At 28.3% G+C, this 22,496-nt stretch overlaps 2 protein-coding genes and 1 non-coding gene across 3 annotated transcripts; 2 read left to right on the forward strand and 1 right to left on the reverse strand.

Annotated features, from left to right (window-relative positions):
• Window positions 1-1,276: 1,276 nt before the first annotated feature.
• LOC136074089 (uncharacterized) lies at window positions 1,277-2,002 on the forward strand. The gene has a single exon (XM_065786388.1). It carries the CDS (start codon window positions 1,277-1,279, stop codon window positions 2,000-2,002), a length of 726 nt encoding a protein of 241 aa, XP_065642460.1.
• An 11,935-nt stretch (window positions 2,003-13,937) lies between these two features.
• Window positions 13,938-15,530, forward strand: LOC136074090 (uncharacterized). The gene is made up of 3 exons (XM_065786389.1): window positions 13,938-13,967; window positions 15,029-15,274; window positions 15,339-15,530. Exons 1-3 carry the CDS (start codon window positions 13,938-13,940, stop codon window positions 15,528-15,530), a joined length of 468 nt encoding a protein of 155 aa, XP_065642461.1.
• Window positions 15,531-17,241: 1,711 nt separating this feature from the next.
• On the reverse strand, window positions 17,242-18,811 carry LOC105843651 (uncharacterized). Its single transcript, XR_010635427.1, has 2 exons — window positions 18,742-18,811; window positions 17,242-17,501 (listed from the first exon to the last, which is right to left on the reverse strand). It is a non-coding gene; the product is annotated as an uncharacterized LOC105843651 (transcript).
• Window positions 18,812-22,496: the final 3,685 nt, after the last annotated feature.

A 22,496-nucleotide genomic window follows, 5' to 3' on the forward strand; every position in this document is an offset into this window, starting at 1 on the left:
GTATATTGTTAAATTCAAAAACTACTTTCAAAAAAAACTTCATTTAAATTTTTTTAAAGATATGTAATTCCATTCAGAAAAAAAATCAAAGTTATTAAAGACAGTTTGTTCCAAAGATACGGTTCACGAAATGATATACAAAATTGACAATGATTAGTTTTCGAAAATGGTTGCATCAAAAAATCATTTCGTAGATTGTATTTATCCTTTTGTTTTGTTATAAAAATATGAAAAGGAGACAGTGATAATTTTGTTTTACATTAAGTTGATATAGGGTAGATTAGGGTAATATGAGCACTTTGGTAATATGAGCATACTTAAAAATTTCTTAGATGTAAGCAGTGAAATCAAAGTTGCTTTGTATTTTTTGAATCGACTTTATGTGGTGATAACAGGAATTAGTACAATTAGCGTAAATTTATATTCAGTAATTAGTGGCTATCATTTAATCTAAACGCTGTTAAATTTTTTGCGTTGTTAAAATAATATCATCACGCATAAATAAATCTGTGCACCAGTTGGATAGAGTGTGCCAAAATACAAAAAAATTAATATCAGCATTGCACGGTGAAAATTTGTCATAATGGTGAAGACATGTTCATTAGAGGAAATATCTAGTTAAAAAAACATTAAATATTAATTTAAGCGTAATTTTATGCGGTCATTTACACGTTAATTTGACATGTGCTCCAAGACGCTATTTTTTATTTATCAATTTTCTTACGCTACTATTGTTTTAAATTAACTTTATTGACTTTAACTTTACTCTATATTATTCTAATTAAGAATGTTTTTTTCGCTCAGGCTTTTAAAAATAAATTAACGTAAGGTGATGCGGAAGTTATCGGACAAATCCTAATTTCATTATTTGAGCATAATAATTAGTTTTTGTGGTTTTATGCGTAGGCATAAACGTTCTATAAAATATAAACTTTATTATTTGAAACACAATTATTTAAAATGAGGTTAAATGCAGCTGAACGAGAATCTTTTCGAAAGCGATTAAAAATGTTTTTTGTAAATAAACTTAGCATAAAAAAAAAAAAAAATCGTAAATTATTTTGAAAAGGAGAATTTGCTCGAAGTACAATATATGATAACCTAAAAAGACTTGAAACTGTTCAATCGTTTTCTGATAGAAAGCACCCTGGTCGTCCGACATCCTGGACTAGAGAAAAGAAAGCCGAATTAACGAGACTTGTCAACAATCGAAAAGGAAATATAGGTATTAAGTTCGGTGTAAATCAATCGACAACTGGTTGTCAGTTAAAAAAAAATGAATATTAAATATAAAAAACGTGAAAAGACTCCAAAATACACTATAGAACAACAAATAAAGGCAAAGAAAAGAAGCAGGAAACTAGTTAACCAACTCTATAACACAAAATCGCTTCTAGTCATCGATGACGAAAAATACTTTTGTTTTGCAGGGGACAACATGCCTGGAAATTCTGGATACTACACAAACAACAAAAAGACATGCCCAAAAAGTGTTCGTTTTATAGGAAAAAAGAAATTTCCAAAAAAATTATTAATGTGGATAGCCATATCTGACCGTGGTATGTCTGAGCCATTGTTTCGCACTTCCAAGGCTGTAGCGATCAATTCATCAATCTATATTAATGAATGTTTAGAAAAACGACTTCTTCCATTTATTCACAAGTATCATGGAGACTTTAACTATTTATTTTGGCCAGATTTAGCAAGTTCTCATTATTCTAAAGATTCTCTAAATTGGATGGACCAGTATGTCTATAACGTTGATAAAGAATCCAATCCCCCAAAGGTGCCTCAAGCACGACCAATTGAAAATTTTTGGGGACATTTGGCACAAAAGGTTTACGAGGGAGATTGGCAAGCTTCAACAGAGCAAGTTTTGATTGATCGCATTAAACTAAAAATACAAGAAATTGATTTAAACTTTTCACAGTTGCATATGAAAGGCGTCAGAGCAAAATTGAGATCAATTGCAGATGGTGGTGTTTTTTCCTATAAAAAATAATATATTTTTATTAAAAGATAAATGCTTTATTTAAAAAATATATAATAGTAGTTTGTTTTTTTATTTATAAATAAGTTTTTGACGTTTTCATTTTGTCCGATAACTTCCGCATCACCCGTAAATCATTTGTTTTATGCAAGGAAAACAGACAGTTTTCGATATTTTTTTTTTGCTACTAACCTTTACTATTAAGTATCAGATAAACTATCCTCCAATATCCTCCAAACATTTGACTATGTAAATCTCATGCTAAATGTATGCAAATAGCCATGCATCATAAATATTTTGCAACTTTTTGCAATAAAAAAAGTTATAACAAAAGATTGGTCTTCGGTTAATGGTCAGTTGACGAGAATTACTGAACATGTAAAAAAGATGTTTTGTACACAAAGAATACCTACAAAATCTTTCATTACTGTTATAATATATAAGTTTTGTAAATATAAATCTAAAAAAGTTATTTTATGACAAATACATGCATCGAAAAGCAATATTTTTAATGTTTACACTGATAAAAGTTGTCTTGTCCATTAAAAATATTTCGTATTTTTCACCAAAATAATTAACTTTTTTAATATTTTTTTTTAATATTGTTTAATTACAGGAGGGGTGACATTAGTAAAAAATAAGGCCTTCCGTTTGTCGGCGTGCGGGTCTCAATTATCGACCGAAGACCTTCGGTTGCGGGTATGCGCGTCATTTTTCCATTTTAGAAGGCCTACAACGGAAGGACTCGCATAATGTACTTAGGGCGTTAGAATTTTAAAGCCCGCGCTTTATTTAAATAATTCAAAACAAAATAAAATATGGCTTCTAAAAGGAAAGCTGAATGGTCTGATAAAGCAGTACAATTAGAATCAAAGAAATACGTTAAGCTGGATCAATATGGTAACAATATACAATGCTTGCTATGCAATGTTGGAATCAAAGTCAGAAAGGGGAGATCTTTTACTACACATGAGTACGATCAACATTGTAAATCCATTTCACACGAGCTATGTGTTCGTAAAGAAAATGAAGCCGGGCATTCCCAAACGAATATACATCAGTTTTTTCCGGTTGTTTTTCCCAATGATTCGAAATTAGAAATTGTGGCTAATTCTGAAATTGATTTTAGTATTATTTCTGAAGCTAAAATAAAATTAACTAAACCATGCGACGGTGTATTTAATAAGAGAAGAGAACTTGTAATCCTTTTTAACTCATATGGCATTATGGATAGTATGATAACTGATAATTCAAAATTTGTTAAAATAGATGATAAAATTTATATTCATAGTATTCGATGTACTAGAAATCACATCAAAAAATGTGATCACTGCATTAATTTATGTAGAAATCGATCATTCACTAGCCGATTAGAAGCAATGCAGATAATAAGAGATGTTTTAGAAATTATAGAATCGTCTGAAATTCGTGATGCAGACTTAGAAGCTCTTAAAAAATTTGTAAAAAGCTGTAAAATTAATCATGCACGGTGTAATGAAAAACGAAAATTGTTAGCTGCAAAGGTCAGTTTAAAAATTGAAGGTATTACTTCATTATTAAATCTGAAAAAAGAACTTTTGGCAATTGGAATTACTGTTTCAGAAACCAATCAAATTTCAGGATATGATTCCTTTTTCCGATCATTTCATAAACTTTATAAAGAAAATCCTAAGCAAAATGGAACTCTACTACATGCAATGCAGTCTTGTCTAATTTCAAAAGCAAGTGGTAAAACGAATAAAAAATTTCAAATTGTGATGTTAGATTTTTTTTTAATGCTTCGAACATTTGGTAAATGTGTTTATAGATTTGTTGCTGCAAATCTCCCTAGTGTTTCCTTGAGACATATACAACGCGTCACTGCAAAAACATCAAATAGTTTTATTCTTGATGTTTCTGTAGATGGCCTTAACAAAAGATTAGATAACATTTATGACATAATGCCTGGAACCAATAAACTAATTGTGTCTGTATCTATGGATGCTACCAAAGTAATACCAGCCCTTCTAACTTGTGTAAAGTTTAATTGTATTGTCGGAAAGGTTGCACCAAATCATATACTGACAATAAATGATGAAACACTTAGTGGTAATGACAGTGCAATAGATCTAGCAACAGAAGTTAAAGCAGTTGTTATAATGATTCACAACTGTCCTGAAGGAATGACACCAATGAAACTTTTATGTATTCATCCCCAAAGTACAAATGAAAGTAATCATAAATTCAATAATCACATTTATGATGTTTTAATAAGACATCCAAATTTTGATGTTGTTTCATATTGCACAGATGGTGCATCATATGAAAGTAAATGGATAACAAAGACTTTATTATCATTTCTGGATGAAAAAACAAATGAAGTTGCTTTTATAGATGATAATCATGTTGCAAAAGCCATAAGAAACCAAATTTTGTCTGGGACTGAATTAAAAATAATTGGATCGTATCTGATTCAACCTGGAATATTTGCACATGCAAGTTTAAATATATCTAAAGATTTATATGAAGTTAAAGACTTTGCATCTGATGCTTTAGTGTTGGGAATTTGGGACCCTAAATTAATAAAAAAGATTATAGAAGCAGATTTTAACAGTCATGCAATTTCAAAGCAATCACAGTACATACTTTCTTTAACATTAGTATTTCTCAGACTTTTTCTTATTTCAACAAATGCTGACGATATTGATTTCCAAATAAGAATTGCCTTTAAATGGTGCGCAATGATTTGGTTTTTATCAATTGAAGGTATTCACTTTACAACTTTAAAGAACATTGTTACAAATACAATAGGTTCAATCTTTTTGTACCCACAGGAGCGAATTAAATGCCCTAGATATTGTACTGAAGAACCTTGTGAGCATTATTTTGGCTGTACTAGGCAATTTGAAAGAGAGTTCACAATTCGTGGTTTTATTCAGTATGATGATCGAATAAATCAATTTTTTTCATCTGCTTTTAGATCAGCATTAAACACTGGAGGAAATTCATCAAAAGGTTATGCCAGTACTTTAACCGGCTTTGTTGCATCTGTAACTGCAATGCAAGAAAAACAAAAAACAAAGAAAAAAGAAGTTATCCCTGCATTGAATTTATCACCTAATCAAGAAAAGGTTTCACTTGACCTTTTTTGTCACCAATCATTTGCTAGTAAACTATCAAAAATAGTTTTTCCAACAATAAATGAGTTTTCAGATAAAATGAGAGTTTTGCTTAATACATGCGGAATTGAAAAAACTTTGACTAAAAAATTTAGTTCTCTTTCAGATTTAAAGAACTTCTATATTTCCTTTATAGAGAATAAAATTAGTCTGATAAAAGTAAACAGTAATCCCAACTTGGATAAAGAAATAATTGCTGATAATGGCTATGACACTGATGTTCAAGAAAAATTAATAGATATAATTAATAATAGTTTACAGGAAGCAATTTTAGAAGTTGAAGTGATTCATAGTGAGCCAGAGATAAACCATGTTGATGAGGTGTTGGTTGAGATTAACCAAAGCAACATTTATTTTCAGAAAATGTTCACTCAAATATCACTTAAGGACATTTGTGAAGAAGGGTTGGCATCTATTTCTGAGCAAGTTCATGTGTCGTTTAATAATCACCAAAAATCTAAATCATTATTACAACGTTGGTATAAACCAAATTTAAAAGATAAGTCTAGCATAGAAAAATTTAATGTAAAAATAGGGAGTCTTTTTCAAGCTGAATTGACAACATGGGTTGTCATGAGTATTTTTCGGAAATCATACAACAAATGGAGACCAACAGAAAATTGTAAAGTTCCTGTTGATAAAAAGGGCTTAGTTTTGATACATTATACTTTAGCTGAACATGGAGCCTTAAACGGTAGCTACATACTCCCATATCGAAATGCCGAACAAGAAGAGATAAATAAAAATAAAAAAATGTATTTTATGAAAATTGATTGCCATGATATAACTAAATGGCTTGCTGCTGATTAAATTGTTTAAAGCCTTTTGAAGTTTCTTTTTGATTTATTTTTAAACTCGTTTTGGTACTCCATTAATCATTTTGCATTACTTTTTGTATATATTTATTTCATAACTATATAGCAAAGATATATATATTTTTTTTTTAGAATGATAAGTGAAAAGATGAAGTTCTTAACTTCACTGATCTATATCACACACACACACACACACACACACAAAAATATATATATATATATATATATATATATATATATATATATATATATATATATAGATATATATATATATATGTATATATATCTATAAATATAAATATATACATATATAGTAATATACAATAGGGTGACCCTTATAATAAGATTTTTGAAAAATATACAAATATGTAGAATATAATAATGGAATACTGATTTTAATTTTTTTTAATTAAAAATATTTTTAGCTCAAGACCCTTAAAAATATATGTAGACCCTTAAAATATATAGATAGACCCTTAAAAATATGACGGGCCCCTAAAACTTTGAATAAAAAAGTAGTTCTTCTAAAGTAGGTCAACCTGATACTCAAAAGAAGCGAAATTATATAAAAACTATATAAAAATAATTATATTTTTAATACATATAATATATAATTACTTCCCTTTATTCTAAGTGCAAAATCAGTTTGAAGCTGATATTAGTTTTGGGTTTTATTTATACTAAAGTTTTCACAATGAAAAAAACTCAAGAGCTAATAAGGATTGTTTTGCAGTCCTTAAGAGTTTTACTATACCGTTAGCAAGCTCATTAATTCAATGGCCACCAACTCATTTAAGGCATTATCATAGAACAATACAACTCCTAATTCAATTTAAGTCAACAAATTTAACACTAATCTATAAAAAAGGTGACAAATGTGGAGCCTAATAATGGGGAACCTAGTTGAGTATGAGCTCAATTTCAAATTGTATTTTGGGACAACAAAGTTTTTTTCTGAGAATATTGTAGGGTATTTATGACTGACTTTACTAAAAAAAGATTCAAATTTTTTGGCGACATTCCTAGCTTAGTGTAAGTTGAGTTTATAAATGTACTAATACTAGTAATAATAAATAAATAAAAATATAAACTAAGGGGTTGGCACCGCTGCTGCTCCTAAATTGCGTGGCTCTTCGGGCTGCCCAAATTATATATTTAATTTCAAAACTTTAAATCATTAAAACATTACAACTCTATTCTTACGTCTTATTATAAGATTTTGAAAAATATTTAAAAAATGGCTCTCTACTTAAATTAGGTTGCCGACCCCTGGTTTGACTTATCGTTGCGTCAGTTACAAAAGTTTGAAGTTTCAAAACCTATAACAGAATATTTAGTATTCTTCTAGCATTATCTCCCAGAACGAAAGTTATCACAAAATATCTCCTACAACAAAAACTCACCAAAATAAAAACATCAATAAAACCTATAATCCTATAACTTTAAAGTTATTGTATGCAACATATAATTGTTAACACTAAAACAATATAATTGTTAACACTAAAAAAGCCTTTAATTTATTTCAACTTTAAAAAACCTTATAACTTTAAACTATAATAACTTATATGATAAAAATAAAAACAATGCCCTCAAGTATACTTGCAAATCCGATTTTAGTTATGGCAGGTTAACAAAAAGGTTATTAAGAATGAAACTTTTTTTATAATTTTGGTCTCTTATAAAATTATTTAAAATTTAATATTAATTTCCAGAATAACAAGCCTCTTATTAAAGATTTCGCATTATTTAATTTAGTAAATACACGGAGAATTGTCGCACGCCCAAATATTTTCATTGCGCCTCTAGACCTACTTTGCGGTCGTGCGGGTCTTTCAAAAAACTGCGAAGGTCTTCCGTTTTTGCTATGCGGTCGTGCGGGTCTAAGTGTAAGCTCAGAAGGCCTTCAGAGACCTTCACGCATATAGATGTCACCCCTCCTATAATTACATGTTTATTTCTTTATTTATGCATTTTATATATAAATATAGCTATTCTAATAAAAAAACCACGAAAATAATTTTGGAACAAAAAACTCAGTTTTGTCCCACTGTGCTGTGGCGCGAAATTTTGAGGCTAAAATAATGAAAATATTTTTTCATTAAAGAAAAATATGTTAGCTAAAAATCCAATCCTATTTTGTTCAAAAAACAATGCATAGAAATAACTAGTTATGACTTTTATTTAAAGATTTTGTGTACCATGAGTATGCTCAAATTACTCAATGTTTTTCATTGAAATTACATAATTTAAAGTCCTTAAAAATCATTATAATATTTTAACAATACTAAATATTTTTAATTTAAATTCAAAAAATCTGAATTTTTATTTTTATTTCGAGACCGAGAAAAAATCTGCTATTTCCATCATATAGACATCATCTCTGCAATTGCGAGTCAAAAATGCTGATGAAAGATGTTTTAAATCCTATAAAATTTCTTTGAAACAAAAGCAACTACATTTTTAATCAAAAAAGGTGTTTTTGCGTATTTAACAACGCTCAATACATGTTTAAAAACACAAAAAGTTTTTAATTTTGTTTAGTTTTTAGCTGTTTTATTTCCGAGAAAGTCTTTCACAGAATCGACAAACGACAACCATGCGGTATTCTCCTTACTAAACATTTTTAGAACAAGTTCTTTACCATTTATAAAGTATCGAAGTTGTGGCCCATCAAAAATTACAGAATTTTTTCTCTAATGACAAACCTGGTAATGTTTTAACTGAACACTGAAAGGAAACAATAACATTTTTTGGTACATTAACAAGTTGTGTCATGAAACCAGGTTTATGATGGAGTGGTCGAAAAATTATTTTATTTCTGCTAAATATGGGTTAATGTACAATATTTGGCATGCCCATTGTGAGAGTTTTGAAACACTAGATACAAAAAAAAAATGACCATTTTTTTTTTGTATCTAGTGTTTCTTTCTCACTCGACTATTCCCCATGCATAGTTAACATAGAAATTTAGTAAAATTTTGTTTCTGACTATAGGGAAAGTTAACCATTTTTAGATCAACACAAATAATCCAGTTGTGCTCTGGATATTTATTCAAGTTAAGCATCATTTCAGTTTCATGGTAACACTCTTGCAAATAAATAGAATGACTGATTGGTACAGAACCAAAAATATTACCATTGATCAAAAGAGCACATTTGAAGCTATTAGCTAACATTCGCTTTGAGCTATCAGTAAACAGTCTCCATTCTGTTTTATTATATAGAAATATCTAACTGTAATAGGAGACCTGAAATATCATTACAGAAAACAAATAAGTAGGCTTCTGAAAAAGTTAAGCAAATGCTTCCTCTCTTGTTCTGTCGTAGGAAACTTTTGCAAATCTCTGATTAAGAGGTTTTCCATTATTCTAGAAACTAATAATTCTTCTGCTTTCTTTGAAAAACCAAGATCACAGGCTAAAAGATTTTAACAACTGAACTTTTAACGAATATCAATAAATATATATTTTTAAGCTGCTGCTATTGACCACCATCTGACCATATTGAAAGCTTCAATGCATATTCGCAAAATAATTTTTTAAAAACAAGTCTTAATTGGTAATGTTAATTTAAATTGTTTTGAATACCACGTAAATAGCAACATTAAAAAGCTTTTACGATGTTTTATTCCAAAGTGGAGCTACTCAGCTTAGTTAAGAAGAGATCCGATGAAAAATATTGTGTTTAGGCCCTTTCTTTTTCAAAAAGTAACGTTTGCGTTTTGATTGGTTTATTTATTTTTTTAAATCGCGAGGCTCGTTGTTTTGTTTTGTTTACAAATGTTCCATAATTTTGATATCTTTAAGTTTGAAGTTTTAGCCTAATACTATAGGGCAGAAGCACTGATCTCAAAATATAACTGGATAGCGGATTCTTTTGTTTTTTCCGAAAAAAGTTAAAGCCAAAATTGGCCTCCCAAGATGACGGCGATTTTAGTTCCTAGTGGTGAAACCGATATACATTTTATATGGCTTTATCGAAATACGAAAGAAAATAATTAAATAAGACTAATAAATTTCTAAAAAATAGAAGAAAGCAAATAAATTTTATATATATTAGAGAAAAAAAATTATCTTTTTGAATAATTTAGTTTATTATTAAATAGCATTAGTAAAGTTTATAAGTTTAGTTAAGTTTTATGTACCTTTTAGTTCTTAGTTACCCAATGCTGTATGCTAGAAGGTTAATAACATAACAGCATGGTAAGTGGTACTCGTGTCTACTTACAATTTATGTTTTCTATTTTTTGTAGCAAGATACCATTTTGTACAAATGTTGCATGAACTAAGTGCTGGGAGTACTAAAAAACTCAGGGGTTCCTTCTAGAATTATATTTTACTTGAATATAAGTCAGCATTGCGTGCATCGCATAACTCTTTGGTTTCCGCTTTTCGGCATTGCATATAATTATATCATTAGTCTCAAAGATTAACTGGTACGCAAATAATCTTGTATAGTCAAAAAACTGGTTTCATTGGATATTTGGCAGCAATTAAATCTGTTTAAGGTATATTTTTCGACTGGGTTGAAAAAGAAAGTTCATCATTAAATTATTTTTTAACTTATAAGTTCAGTCAAAACCATCTTGAGCTCTTTTTTGATGCTGTAAGATCTGCTTGAATTTTTAATAGCATTATTAATTGCTAACAATTCACAGTCACATATAAATGACTTTTGATGCAAAGTAGCATTCAACGTTCAAATGGAAACTGCAGCATCAAAGATAAAACTCATATTCTAAATGTTTTAGACTATTCTTTTGCTAACTGCAGCATTAAAATATCTATGAAATTGAATTATTGAGAAAAAATGATTCGTTGGAGAGAGAACCAATTATTAGTGATTACGATTATGCAGAAATTCCAAACTGCAACAATCTATTTAAATACAAAAAAAGCTTTGATATCATATATTGCACGATGTATAGCTAAAATGGCATCAAAAAAATATCTGCATTAAATGTCAGAACGTACTAGTACTCCCTTTTCATTTTAAACAAAATAGTTTTTTAAAATTCAAAGACAAAGGAGGTTTGATTAAACCAATCATAAGTGTTATTACAACATGCAAAGAACCTAAAAGGTATTTCCAAAGATTGCTTGCTTTAATAATTGGCCACCTTCTAAATGGAAAGAATTCAAAATGAAATTACCGTTTTAAGATAAGTTAATTTCTCTAAAATATTCACTAAACAAGCTCCTCATGTTTAAATCAGCTATAAGTGATAACTTTACTTTTACTTTAGTGATTATATATATATATATATATATATATATATATATATATATATATATATATATATATATATATATAAACAGGGGCGCCCAAAGCAGTTTTTGGCCTTTGAGATAGCAAACATTCGGACATGGAGCAAACTCCAAACATTTATTTGTTTATACTTATGTCAAATAAGGATGCTTTGCAAAAAATTGCAATGGTTGGCGCTTGGGAACAAAAAAGCCCTTAAAATTTAGCACCCCCCCTGCCTTAAACGTGAGAGCAACAAGTTGATGAAATATTTTTTGTATTATTTTCAACTAGACTTAGATTCATCAATAAACTTAAGGTTTCATAGTATTATCTCTTAGAGTTCAAAAATTATTACAATATAAAACTTGCAACCCCCTCAGGGGTGGGTTAAACTTTACATGGTCATCAATTTTGAATGCTAAAATATTTTACTATGAAATTTAAAATTTATTGATGAATATAACTCTAGTTAAAAATAATACAAAAAATATTTCATCAACTTGTTGCTCTCACGTTTGGGGTAGGTGGAGCTAAATTTTTGGGGCTTTTTTCTTCCCAAGCTCCAATCATCGCAACTTTTTGCAAAGCATCCTTATTTGACATAAGTATAAAATATATGATAAAATATATATATATATATTTTATCAAAAAATGTGGTATATAAATGTGTTGTTTCCTCTAAACCCGATACATTGGCATAACATGGAAAAAACGTTTTGCCAATTATAAGCAATCCTTCGAAAATTAAAAGTATTTAAAAGACACCATGCTGTCAAAATATATATGGGAATGAAAAGGTAAAAATATTGATAATTTTATATTGAATTGGTTGATTCTTAAAACAGCGTCTGCATATAACAATATTTTAAAAAAATGCATACTATGCCTACATGAAAAATTTGAAATAATTACTAATGCAAACCAAGAATGTCTATTGAACAAAAAATTTGAATTAATTTCTAAATGTAGGCACGAAAATAAATTTCTCCTAAAAAACTATAAAAATAAATGAGCTCAACTAATAGTTACATAAAATCCCCCTTTTGAAATTTTTTTTTTAGAAAAGCATAAGTAACTATTTCTAAAGAATTCTTTTCATAATCGTGTCAGCAAAATCCGCAAATGTATGAAAACTTACAGTAGTTGAGACATACTTCCTGTAATTTAATTGTTGGTATAAATTAAAGTTTTATTAATTTGATCATTCATTTCTGAGTAGTCTTTATTGATGAAACACAGTGTTAAATGAAAGATATTTTTGTTAAGTGATTTTCTACTAATTTATATATACATATATATTTTGATGTTTATTAATTTTAGTAAAGTATAAGTAATTATATATAAATAATTATATAAGTTATAAATAATAAGTTATAAATAATTATATATAAAAGTTCTAGAAGGAACCCCTGAGTTGTGTGTACTCACAGAGCTCAGCTAATAGTTCATGCTGCATTTATAAATTTGTGATAACTATTTAAAAAACTAATTTCATATTAGTTTATTTTAAAAAGATATCAAGCTTTCTACCATGCAGTTGTCTCGTTAGCCTTCTAGCACACAGCATTGAGTAACTAAGAACTAAAAGGTGCTTAAATTGTATTAAAAACAATATCAAGCAATTAATTAGTAAAAATAAAATTAAAAAAAAGCAAATGAAAAATACATAAATAATGATTAAAATTATTTTAGCAATTTTAAAACTAATTATTTGAAAGTTGTTTTGAAATTCCAAATTTAGATAACTACTAGGTTCTTATTTCTACTAATAGGATATACATAGTGTTCTCAGATGTTCAGCTGGAAATCTGGAAACACTATGTATATCTTATTGTATTATACCTATATATTATACCTAGCTTATAGTATTATATATATATATATATATATATATATATATATATATATATATATATATATATATATATATATATATATATATATATATATATATATATATATATATATATATAGTTTTGTAACTATATTATACCTAGAACCTAGCAGTTATATATAAGTACAAGATTATAGGTATAATACAAGTTTCTTATTTGTTTTTTAAACTAGTAGTATTCATTTGTTACAACAAAAGTAAAAACTATTGACAAAATACAAATCATAGATTGTCACATTACAGTTAGTTTTTGTGAGCTCATATTGCAACTTTCACCAAGGAAAGCTGCGAGCTGTAGTAACATTAGAGCTTATCGAGGCTTGCTTTAAAACTGTTGAGAGTTGGAGAACCGATTACTTTATCTGGTAATATGTTCCATGCATAGACAATGCGATTGTTAAAAACGTGAAAATAAGCTAAACTGTTGCTATACTTTTCACAATGAAGTCTTTCTCTGTGATTTGCTCTTGGTGGAATTGTGATGAGGGGAAAGTGCTAGTTGACTATATCGATGTTATTAATAATTTTAAATTTTCGGATGAGGTCACCTCGTTTACGATGTTCAACTAGAGAAGATAGGCTAACTTGTAACTATCTGGACTTGTAGTCTAACTTTTTCAATTTGTCTGGTATTTTTTTAGCTTTGCACTGTATTAATTCAATAGTTTGTTCATCCTTCACCAAATGAGGGTTCCAAGCTGGAATTGCAAACTCAAGTATAGGACGTATGTAGATGGAGTAGAGTTGTTTTCATACATCACGAAACATCACGAGGCTGGAAAGTGTGTTTTAGGATACCTAGCATTTGATTTGCTTTACATGAGGCAATTATGGATTGGGTTTCTACTTTAAGATCATTGGTAATTTGAATTCCCAAGTCACGCTCAGAGGTTGTTGCTTCCAATGTAGTTTGAGTCGTTATTCAACAAGGGCCTAGTTCCTACATTAAGTACTTGAAAAAAGTTAATTTTTTTTGCCCAAAGTGCATGACCTTGCATTTCTTTGCGTTTAGCTCCATGAGCCAAGATTTAGTCCAATGAACAATTTAGTCGATATCTGATTGGAGTTGAAGTTGAGCAACAAGTGAGTTGACAATGCTTAGGATTTTAGTGTCATCAGCGTAGATCTTACATTATTGTGAGATCTTACATTATTAGATCTTAAATTAAATGAACTAACTTAAACTAACAGTTAAATGAACTAACACCTAATTAATTTAACTCAAAAATTTTGTCTTATTTAATCTTTTTTTTTTTTTTTCAATAAAAAAAAAAATTATATCTATTTAAAGGCTTGTAGGTTTAATAATATTTTTTTATATCAAAGATATAAAAACTCATAACAAAAGTTTCTTAATTTGTAATCAACCAAATCCGCGACCATCTTAGGAGGCTAAAACTGGCTTCAAAAAATTTGCCGTATACGCTATCCAGTTATATTTTGAGATCAGTGGGCAGAAGTTATATAAAAGCTAAAACGTTTCTGCTTCGTAATTTATTGAAACGACTTTAAGAGATTATGGAAGTAAACTGAGGGAAAACTAATGTGAAAACTTTCATTATAACGTTTTTACTGTCTATGGAAACATAAAGTAAGAAGTTTATAGTCATATTATTAAATATTTTAATGCTGTAAAGAAGGATTCTTTTTACTTTCGAATAAAAGAGGCACATGGAATATAAATGTATAACACATTTATTTCAGCTGTTTTTATAACGCTGCCCCGTCGTGTTTAATGTATTTTAGTTTTGTTTTTCTTGATGCTTTTGTTAAAAAAAAGATTTATAAAAAAATAATAAATTATATAAGAAAAGCTTAAATTCTACTTTTAAAAAATATATATTAGTATATATATATTAGTCGAAAATAAGCGGAAAACACAAAAAATTGAAGTTTTAAAATGCAAAATTTTGTTTATAAGAAATTCAAATCGTTTGATAAAGACTTTGATAAAGGTAGAATAATTCAAATGCACAATGCAGATTGGTCTTTGCGTAAAATTTCCAAACAAGTTGGATGTGGTAAATCTACAGTTCAAAGAGTTGTGTCCAGATTTATTTCTCGAAATTCAATTAGCAGAAAGTCAGGGTCAGGAAGAAAGCAAAAAACGACAGAAAGAGAAGATCGATTGATTGTTATGGAAGTCATGAAGAATCGTAGGATATCAGTGAGTCAGATAAAGCAAAATTTAAACCTTGAACACTTATGTAACAATACAATTGTTACATAAGAATACAGTTACAAGAATAAAGAAAGGTGAAGAGTTTACTTCAGGGTGGCAAACAAAAAAGTCTTTTATAAACGAGAAAAATTGTGTTAAGAGATTAAAATGGTGCGGAGATCATTTAAGCTGGACTTCAGATCAATGGAAACGTGTCATATGGACAGATGAATCACCTTTTGTGGTACAATATGGTAATTGAGAAAGAATCTGGAAAAAAAAAGGTGAACCATATAATCCAGAGTGCACATGTGCCACAGTAAAACATGACAAAAAAATCATGGTTTGGGGTGCATTTGCTGCTCATGGAGTGGGAAACCTGTACAGAGTTGGAGGAATTATGTATCAACATAAGTACCATTATATTTTAGTTCACCAATTAAAACCTAGTATAACACATCCATTTCCAGATGGAAACTATATATTTCAGCAAGACAATGACTAAAAGCATACAGCAAAAAAAAAATAAAAGATATACACAAAAGGCTGGTATACCTACCTTTGAGTGGCCGGCACAATCACCTGATCTTAATTCAATTGAGAACCTGCGGTCTAAATTAGATTCTAAACTAAAAGACAGAAAAACCTTGTAATGAAGATGAATTATTTTTCACACTTTTAAAAGGGTGGAATTCACTGGAAGTTAGCTTGTTAACAAAACTAGTTGAAAGTATGCCCCACAGATGCCAAGCGGTTATTGATGCAAAAGGTTATGCAACCAAGTATAAAAAATAAATATTATAATTAAAACTGATTGAATTTCTATTTAGTTGCATCAAGGAAAAATGTAATTACATTAGGCATTCTATATAGATGTAAAAAATTTGAAAACATACTCAATTTTACCATTCTTTTTTAAAAAAGTTGAATTTTCCTATTTTAGTTGATTTTTAGTTATTCCATAGTTTTGTTATAAGTCTAACTGTTTTATTGACTTTTTATTTATATTTAATGGCTAATATTGTGTAATAAAAGTTATTATTTGACATATTTTAAATAAAGTTAAAAAATATTTGAGAAAAAATTAATTTTTTTGCTTTTTTTAAAAAAATCATGCTGTCCCATTTTTTATTGAGGACACTGTAGGTAAAAAATATTTTTTATAGGTAAAAAATACTTTATTGCCAATAAAAAAGTAGGCTGCTCTTTTAACTTATTATACAAATTATTATTCGCTACCAGCCTCAAGTAATTTTCAATTTTTGGCTTAAAATTGTTGAAAAAATAAATAATAAATAATGTTTAATACTTTTTGCACATAATAATACATTAAATAATAATTTTTATAGTTTGTACCAACTTATCCTGGGTGGCAAAACCTTTTTTTGAGACCCAAAAGGGCTCCAAATTGGGAGCCCTTTTGGGCCTCAAAAAAAATTTTTCAACTTAAGTAATAATTAAATTGCTTGATAATTTAAAACAAACGTCAAAGATTTTTTCATTGCTTCCGGAGATGGGAGGTAAAAACTTTGCCTCCAGTTTAGCGACCTAAGCCATTTGGAAAGAAGAAGTTTCTAAAGGCGGCCTCAAAAATATTTTCTGAAAATTTCCATCAAATTAAAGTATAATAAAATGTATAATAACAAAATTAATTTATAAAATTTAATTTAATAAAACTATTTATAAAATAAAGTATAATGAATTAAACAAATATAAAATATATTATAATAAATTATAAAATTTATTTTTTTAAAACATTTATCGGCAGGGGCAGGCATAATATAAAAATTTTTACAAATAATAATTCGCTGTAACAAACTTCATTATATTTAAATATATTTCGTTTTGATTAATTAAGTCCGTCATCAGACTTTTTACGTGTGTTGATGGTCTGAGCTAATCGAGCTGAACTATGACACAAAAGTAAATAATAGATAGTATTCATTTGTGTTTTATTCTTTTATTTCTTTTAAAAAAAAACAGTTACAACAAATATATGTCGTTAAAAACTTATTAAAAGTTAAAAAACTTTTCTGTCATATTTATTATGTTGATAAAACTCTCCAAACAAACTGATTAGCTCGCAAATCATTCCATCTATCTTGAAATAAAATAACAAGCGCTGGTTTTCGATTAAAATTAAGCTCCACAATATTTCTTCGATTTGTGTAACCATAAATCATCTCTGTTTTATTACTGTAGCCAATCACATCGTAAAACTGAACTGGAAGAACTAAAATTTTGAATAAAAAAAAATTTGTTTCAAACTTGGATGTAAAAATATAAAAGTACTACATACCCTCCTTGACCCCTAAAAAATTAACGGATTTTTTTGATGTTAGTTTTATTAATCAGAAGAATGAGTTAGATAAGGGCAATTTGGTTTTTTGAGGATTAAATCGTTTTTAATTGTATTTATCTTATTTTGAGACATTAAAAATACTTTTTTCAAAATTTAGTGAGTTGTTTAATGAAAATTTCTAAGCTAATTTTTTAAAAGTATTCAGTTTATGAATAATACTTTATTATAAAGGAAGTGAGAATATGTTTTTTTGCCGTAAAATAGTCCGCATTTTTTTTGATTTGGTTACAGGTATAATTTCTGACCATGATGTGTCACTATTTGTTAACCAAATGTTAACCTATATTTATAATATATGGTTACGCTGATAAATAAGAAATAGGGTAATTTTAAATCTTTCATGTTTTTCTAAGAACTGTTATTTTCGTAGTTATGCTTCACTCAAAAATTTTTACAACATTTATTTAATATTGACACTGAAACTTGAAATAAATCTGCAAATTCTCTCGTTGTTTTTTTAAGTTTTCTTAGCACACAAGGATAATATTGTGGAAATAGAAATTTGCAGCGACGTTTTTCTATGCGAAATTTTATATATTGGATTTGTATATATTAAATTTTGCATATCACAAAGTTGTAAATCGGATTCTGATTGGTCAAAAATACTTATTTTTTATTTCATTTTTACACATGCCCATAATTAGTTTTAGATCTATAACTCCGTGTTCAACTTTAAATATACAACTCTTTATTTTTTCAATACACTTTAAGCATGTTTTTGATATATTATTATATTGCAAAAAAAATATTGAGTAAAATTTTGAAAAAATATAGATAACATTGTTGAAAGTTGAATAAAGTTGAGTCCAACATTTCATTGCGCGTTTATGTATTAAAAATCAAACCATAAAAATAGCATAATTTTTAAAATGCTAGATAGATAACTTTGATAATTTTAGAGTATTAAAAGTCTAATTTATGTAAACAAATTAATTATGCTAAATTTTTCTCACATTCTATTTTAAATTTTTGCTAATCAGAATGGTGTTGTGTGGGTGTTGCAGGTGATGACCATGGCTTTTAATATTATAAATTATTATTGGAACGAACAAAAATAATTATAGGAATGAAAAAGCTAAAAGTTACTTACTTACAAAAAAGAAGTACTTACAGACAACAATACCAGTTTTTATATCTCTTTGGTAACATGAACTCTGCTACCTAAATACCAGAAAAAATTTCTTAATATGTTTAATTAAAACAGTTTTTGGATATTATAATTTAACCTGGTCTACAAACCCAAAAGATTTTGGTGTGACCACGGATTCTTACTTAAATTGCAGTAATCATATTTCAATTATCGTCCGTGCATCAAACATATTGAATCCTTAAGTGTTTTAGGTATTTAATCTTTAAGTGTTTTAAAAGTTGCAACCCACGTGTTTTTGTAAAAGCCTACACTACCTACAAAAGACCGATCTTAGACTAATGCTAACCGTTTTGGTCGCCGAACCGCACTGAAAAAAAAACAAAGCAGTGGAAAGAGTATAAAGGCGTTTTACCAAGTTAATTGCAAACCTAAATTACTTTTATTATTTTAACAGACTTAAAATTCTTGGTTTGGAACTACTAGAAATTTGTCACCTTAAGCAAGACATGATTACATGTTAAAAAAACTCTGAACAATTTATTTTACCTTAATAAATCAAATTCTTTTTAATAAAAAAACTATATTTTTACTCGAGGCGATAAATTCAAATTACGCAGAGTAAAGAGTAAACTCGTAAATGTCCGTAAACACTCTTTCTCACTAAGGGCTGTTAATATTTGGAATAATTTGCCGTCTGACGTTGTTAATGGCTAAAATATAAAGAACTTCAAAATTAAAATTAACTCTATCAACTTTGAAATATACTATTCCCGCTAAATAGTTTTTGTTTTATTGCTGTGATCTTATATATAACTGTAAAATATATATATATATATATATATATATATATATATATATATATATATATATATATATATCCAATTTTGCCGACTCCAGTGTCCAATTTGCCGACTAATAGAATTTGTAGGGGGCCTGGACATCCTCCTACGCCCCCGCCTCGGGACAGTCCTATCTAGCATATATATTATGTAATGGTAGGACATGTAGTAGGAGTCCTTCATATTTTATGAACCTGCATGTCCTTTAGAACATTTATCACTGTTCTAATAAATTTTAAACTAATCTAATCTAACAGTTTTTTTTAACTACTGCTTTTTTCAAGACTGCTTTTTTTACTTTATAAAAATTAATATTTAACATATTTACATTGCTTTTAAAATATATCGATTTTGGTTTTTAAAATAATAAGCGCACAAAAGGCCGTTTAAAATTAATTATAAATCCTAGAAAAATTAGTAAAAAATTAGTTATAAATGCTAGGGATCTTTTTTGTGCATGATACTATCGATATTTATCGTTTAATTACTGTCTCTAACCAGTCTACTTACCTGTTTATGAAAACTAACTGTTTAAAATTCATAAAAATTTTAAGTTTTTGATAAATACTTAAAAAAAAAAATTAATTTTTCTTAAAATCATAAAGAATTCATCAAAAACCAATTAATACAATTTTTATGACATAGACTATCGCTGGCCAAAATTATTAACGCGAGAGCCGCATATAAACACTGAAGTATATCAAAAGGCCGCAACAAAATGTTGCTTTGAGAACTTCATCTTTAAACAAAAAATCAGCGAATATAAATTTTTATACAGCAATATTTAAATTTCATTTTGAATGGAAATTGTACTTTCGAAGAATGTATTGATATCCACTCTTCGAAAAGGAATGGGAAGTAAGTCAGCAGTAGAAAGCAACAGTTTTGGAAAAATGAGTGACCTAGAAGAGTCTTTATCTCATTTTTATCAAGTAGAAAAGGTAGCACTAATATATTTTTTAGTATTAAAAATGAATTATATCGTTTAAAATTTTTTTATTTATTATTATTTTTTAGGTCAACTTCCTTAATAGTATTGATGGTACTTCTATAAAAGACCTTGTTTTTGTTCAAAACACATCTAGTTTTATTCTAGATTTAATAAATCAATGTTGTCTTGATCCTTAATCAACTTTTGTTCGTATTTCTATAAATGGAGGAGGTGATTTCATGAAGGTCATTGTAAATGTTTTTGATGTTAATGAAAATACTACTTCAAATTTATACTTAAATAGTGGTGTACAACTCCGTCAAATCCTCTCCATAGTTGAAGATGTGCAAGAATCAAACTTCAATTTAAGAATAATTTTAGAGAAACTCAATTTACAAGATGTTAAGTTTTCAGCAGCTTTTGATTTGAAACCTGCTAATGCAGTTTTTGGAATTTTAAGCCATGCAGGAAAAAAAGCTTGTCTTTGGTGTGAAGGAGACTCAAGTGAAGTTTGTGGTAAACTGCGAACGCTTGGAAGCCTTAACTATTGGTACCAAAGATACACTGTAGAAAATAGTTCAAGGAAATCCAATATGAAACATTTTATGAATGTGATATATCCAAGAATTCTCTACCTCGATGAAGATCCAGAAACACTAATCCAACATTTAGTACCTCCATCTGAATTACATATCATGATAGGAATAGTAACAACATTGGGATGTTTATTAATGGATCTTTGGCCAGGATTTGATAATTTTTTGAAAAATAATGGTGTACTACAGAGAGGATATCAAGGTAGAGGTTGGGATGGGAATAATTCAAACCAGATACTAAAGTGTGTTGGTGAGTTGGAAAAAATTGTTTTGTATGAATATCCTGATCTTGTGCCAATTGTTCAATGTTTAAAAGATTTTAAGGTTGTAAAAGATTCTTGTTTCGGTAGAACACTTGAGCTTGAGTATCAGCAGGTTATCTAAAATTTAAGAATTCCTTTTTATCTGCTTAAGAAATTGCTGACTAGTTATCTTTAGTTGTTTTATGTTCCATATATCAGTAATATTTGTAAATATAAGTCGTTTTATTGTTTTAAATTTTATTCAATTTATCTAAATAAATTAATGAAAAAAGATTGATAAATAAAAAATAAACTAAAAAAATAAAAGTTTTATATTTTTTATTAGATCCTGGGGGTGCTGTATGTGACTAATGAACTATAATAATTTTTAAATAATTTTGCAAATATAAACTTCTAAACTAAATGCAGGGAGAAAAAAAAAATTAAAATTGATAAAAAAAATCTTAAATGGGTTTGGGGCCCCTCAATCTTCCCTTTTGCCCCATTTGGGACCCTTTTAAAAACAACTTTTTCGATTTTTATAAAATAAATAAAAAAAGTTTTGTTTAATTGACACGACATAAAATCTGGCGGTCTCTCTGGCCCACTGTAATGATAATATACCTATTTTTTGAGTAAAAGTTGGGTGTCTGCAATGCAAATTTTTTTAAATGATATTTTTGTAGGTATTTAGAAAAAACATAAAGATTGAGAAGAATAGGTTTAAAAAAAAATATCCATAACTTTGATAAAAATTATGTCTTCCGTTTATGTATAATTCAATTTTTAATAATTTATTAGGAAATCAATACAACTTTTAAAAAGAGCCACATGCTGCTCGCGAGCCGCAATGACGTTCTAAGAGCCGCGTGCATTTTGCGAGCCCGTATTTGGCAATCCCTGATATACGCTGTTGTAGCCGATTTTTTATGATATCGACAATTGTAGTCAAATTGTGTAACTATTTCCTTATTTATTTTAAAATTTTAAACCTTATAATCTTTATTGGTTATATGGCAAGCGGTGGCACAGTGGCTAGGGTTCTGACTTAGAACCACGAGGTCCGAGGTTCAAACGTTTTACTCTGTAAGTGCAAACAGAGCATATTGATGTCTGTAATTGTTTTACATGATTAGAAATTTACTTTTTGAATAACCGTTTTTTATAA

Source organism: Hydra vulgaris, chromosome 01, assembly GCF_038396675.1.
Source record: "Hydra vulgaris chromosome 01, alternate assembly HydraT2T_AEP".
Lineage (NCBI taxonomy): Eukaryota > Metazoa > Cnidaria > Hydrozoa > Anthoathecata > Hydridae > Hydra > Hydra vulgaris.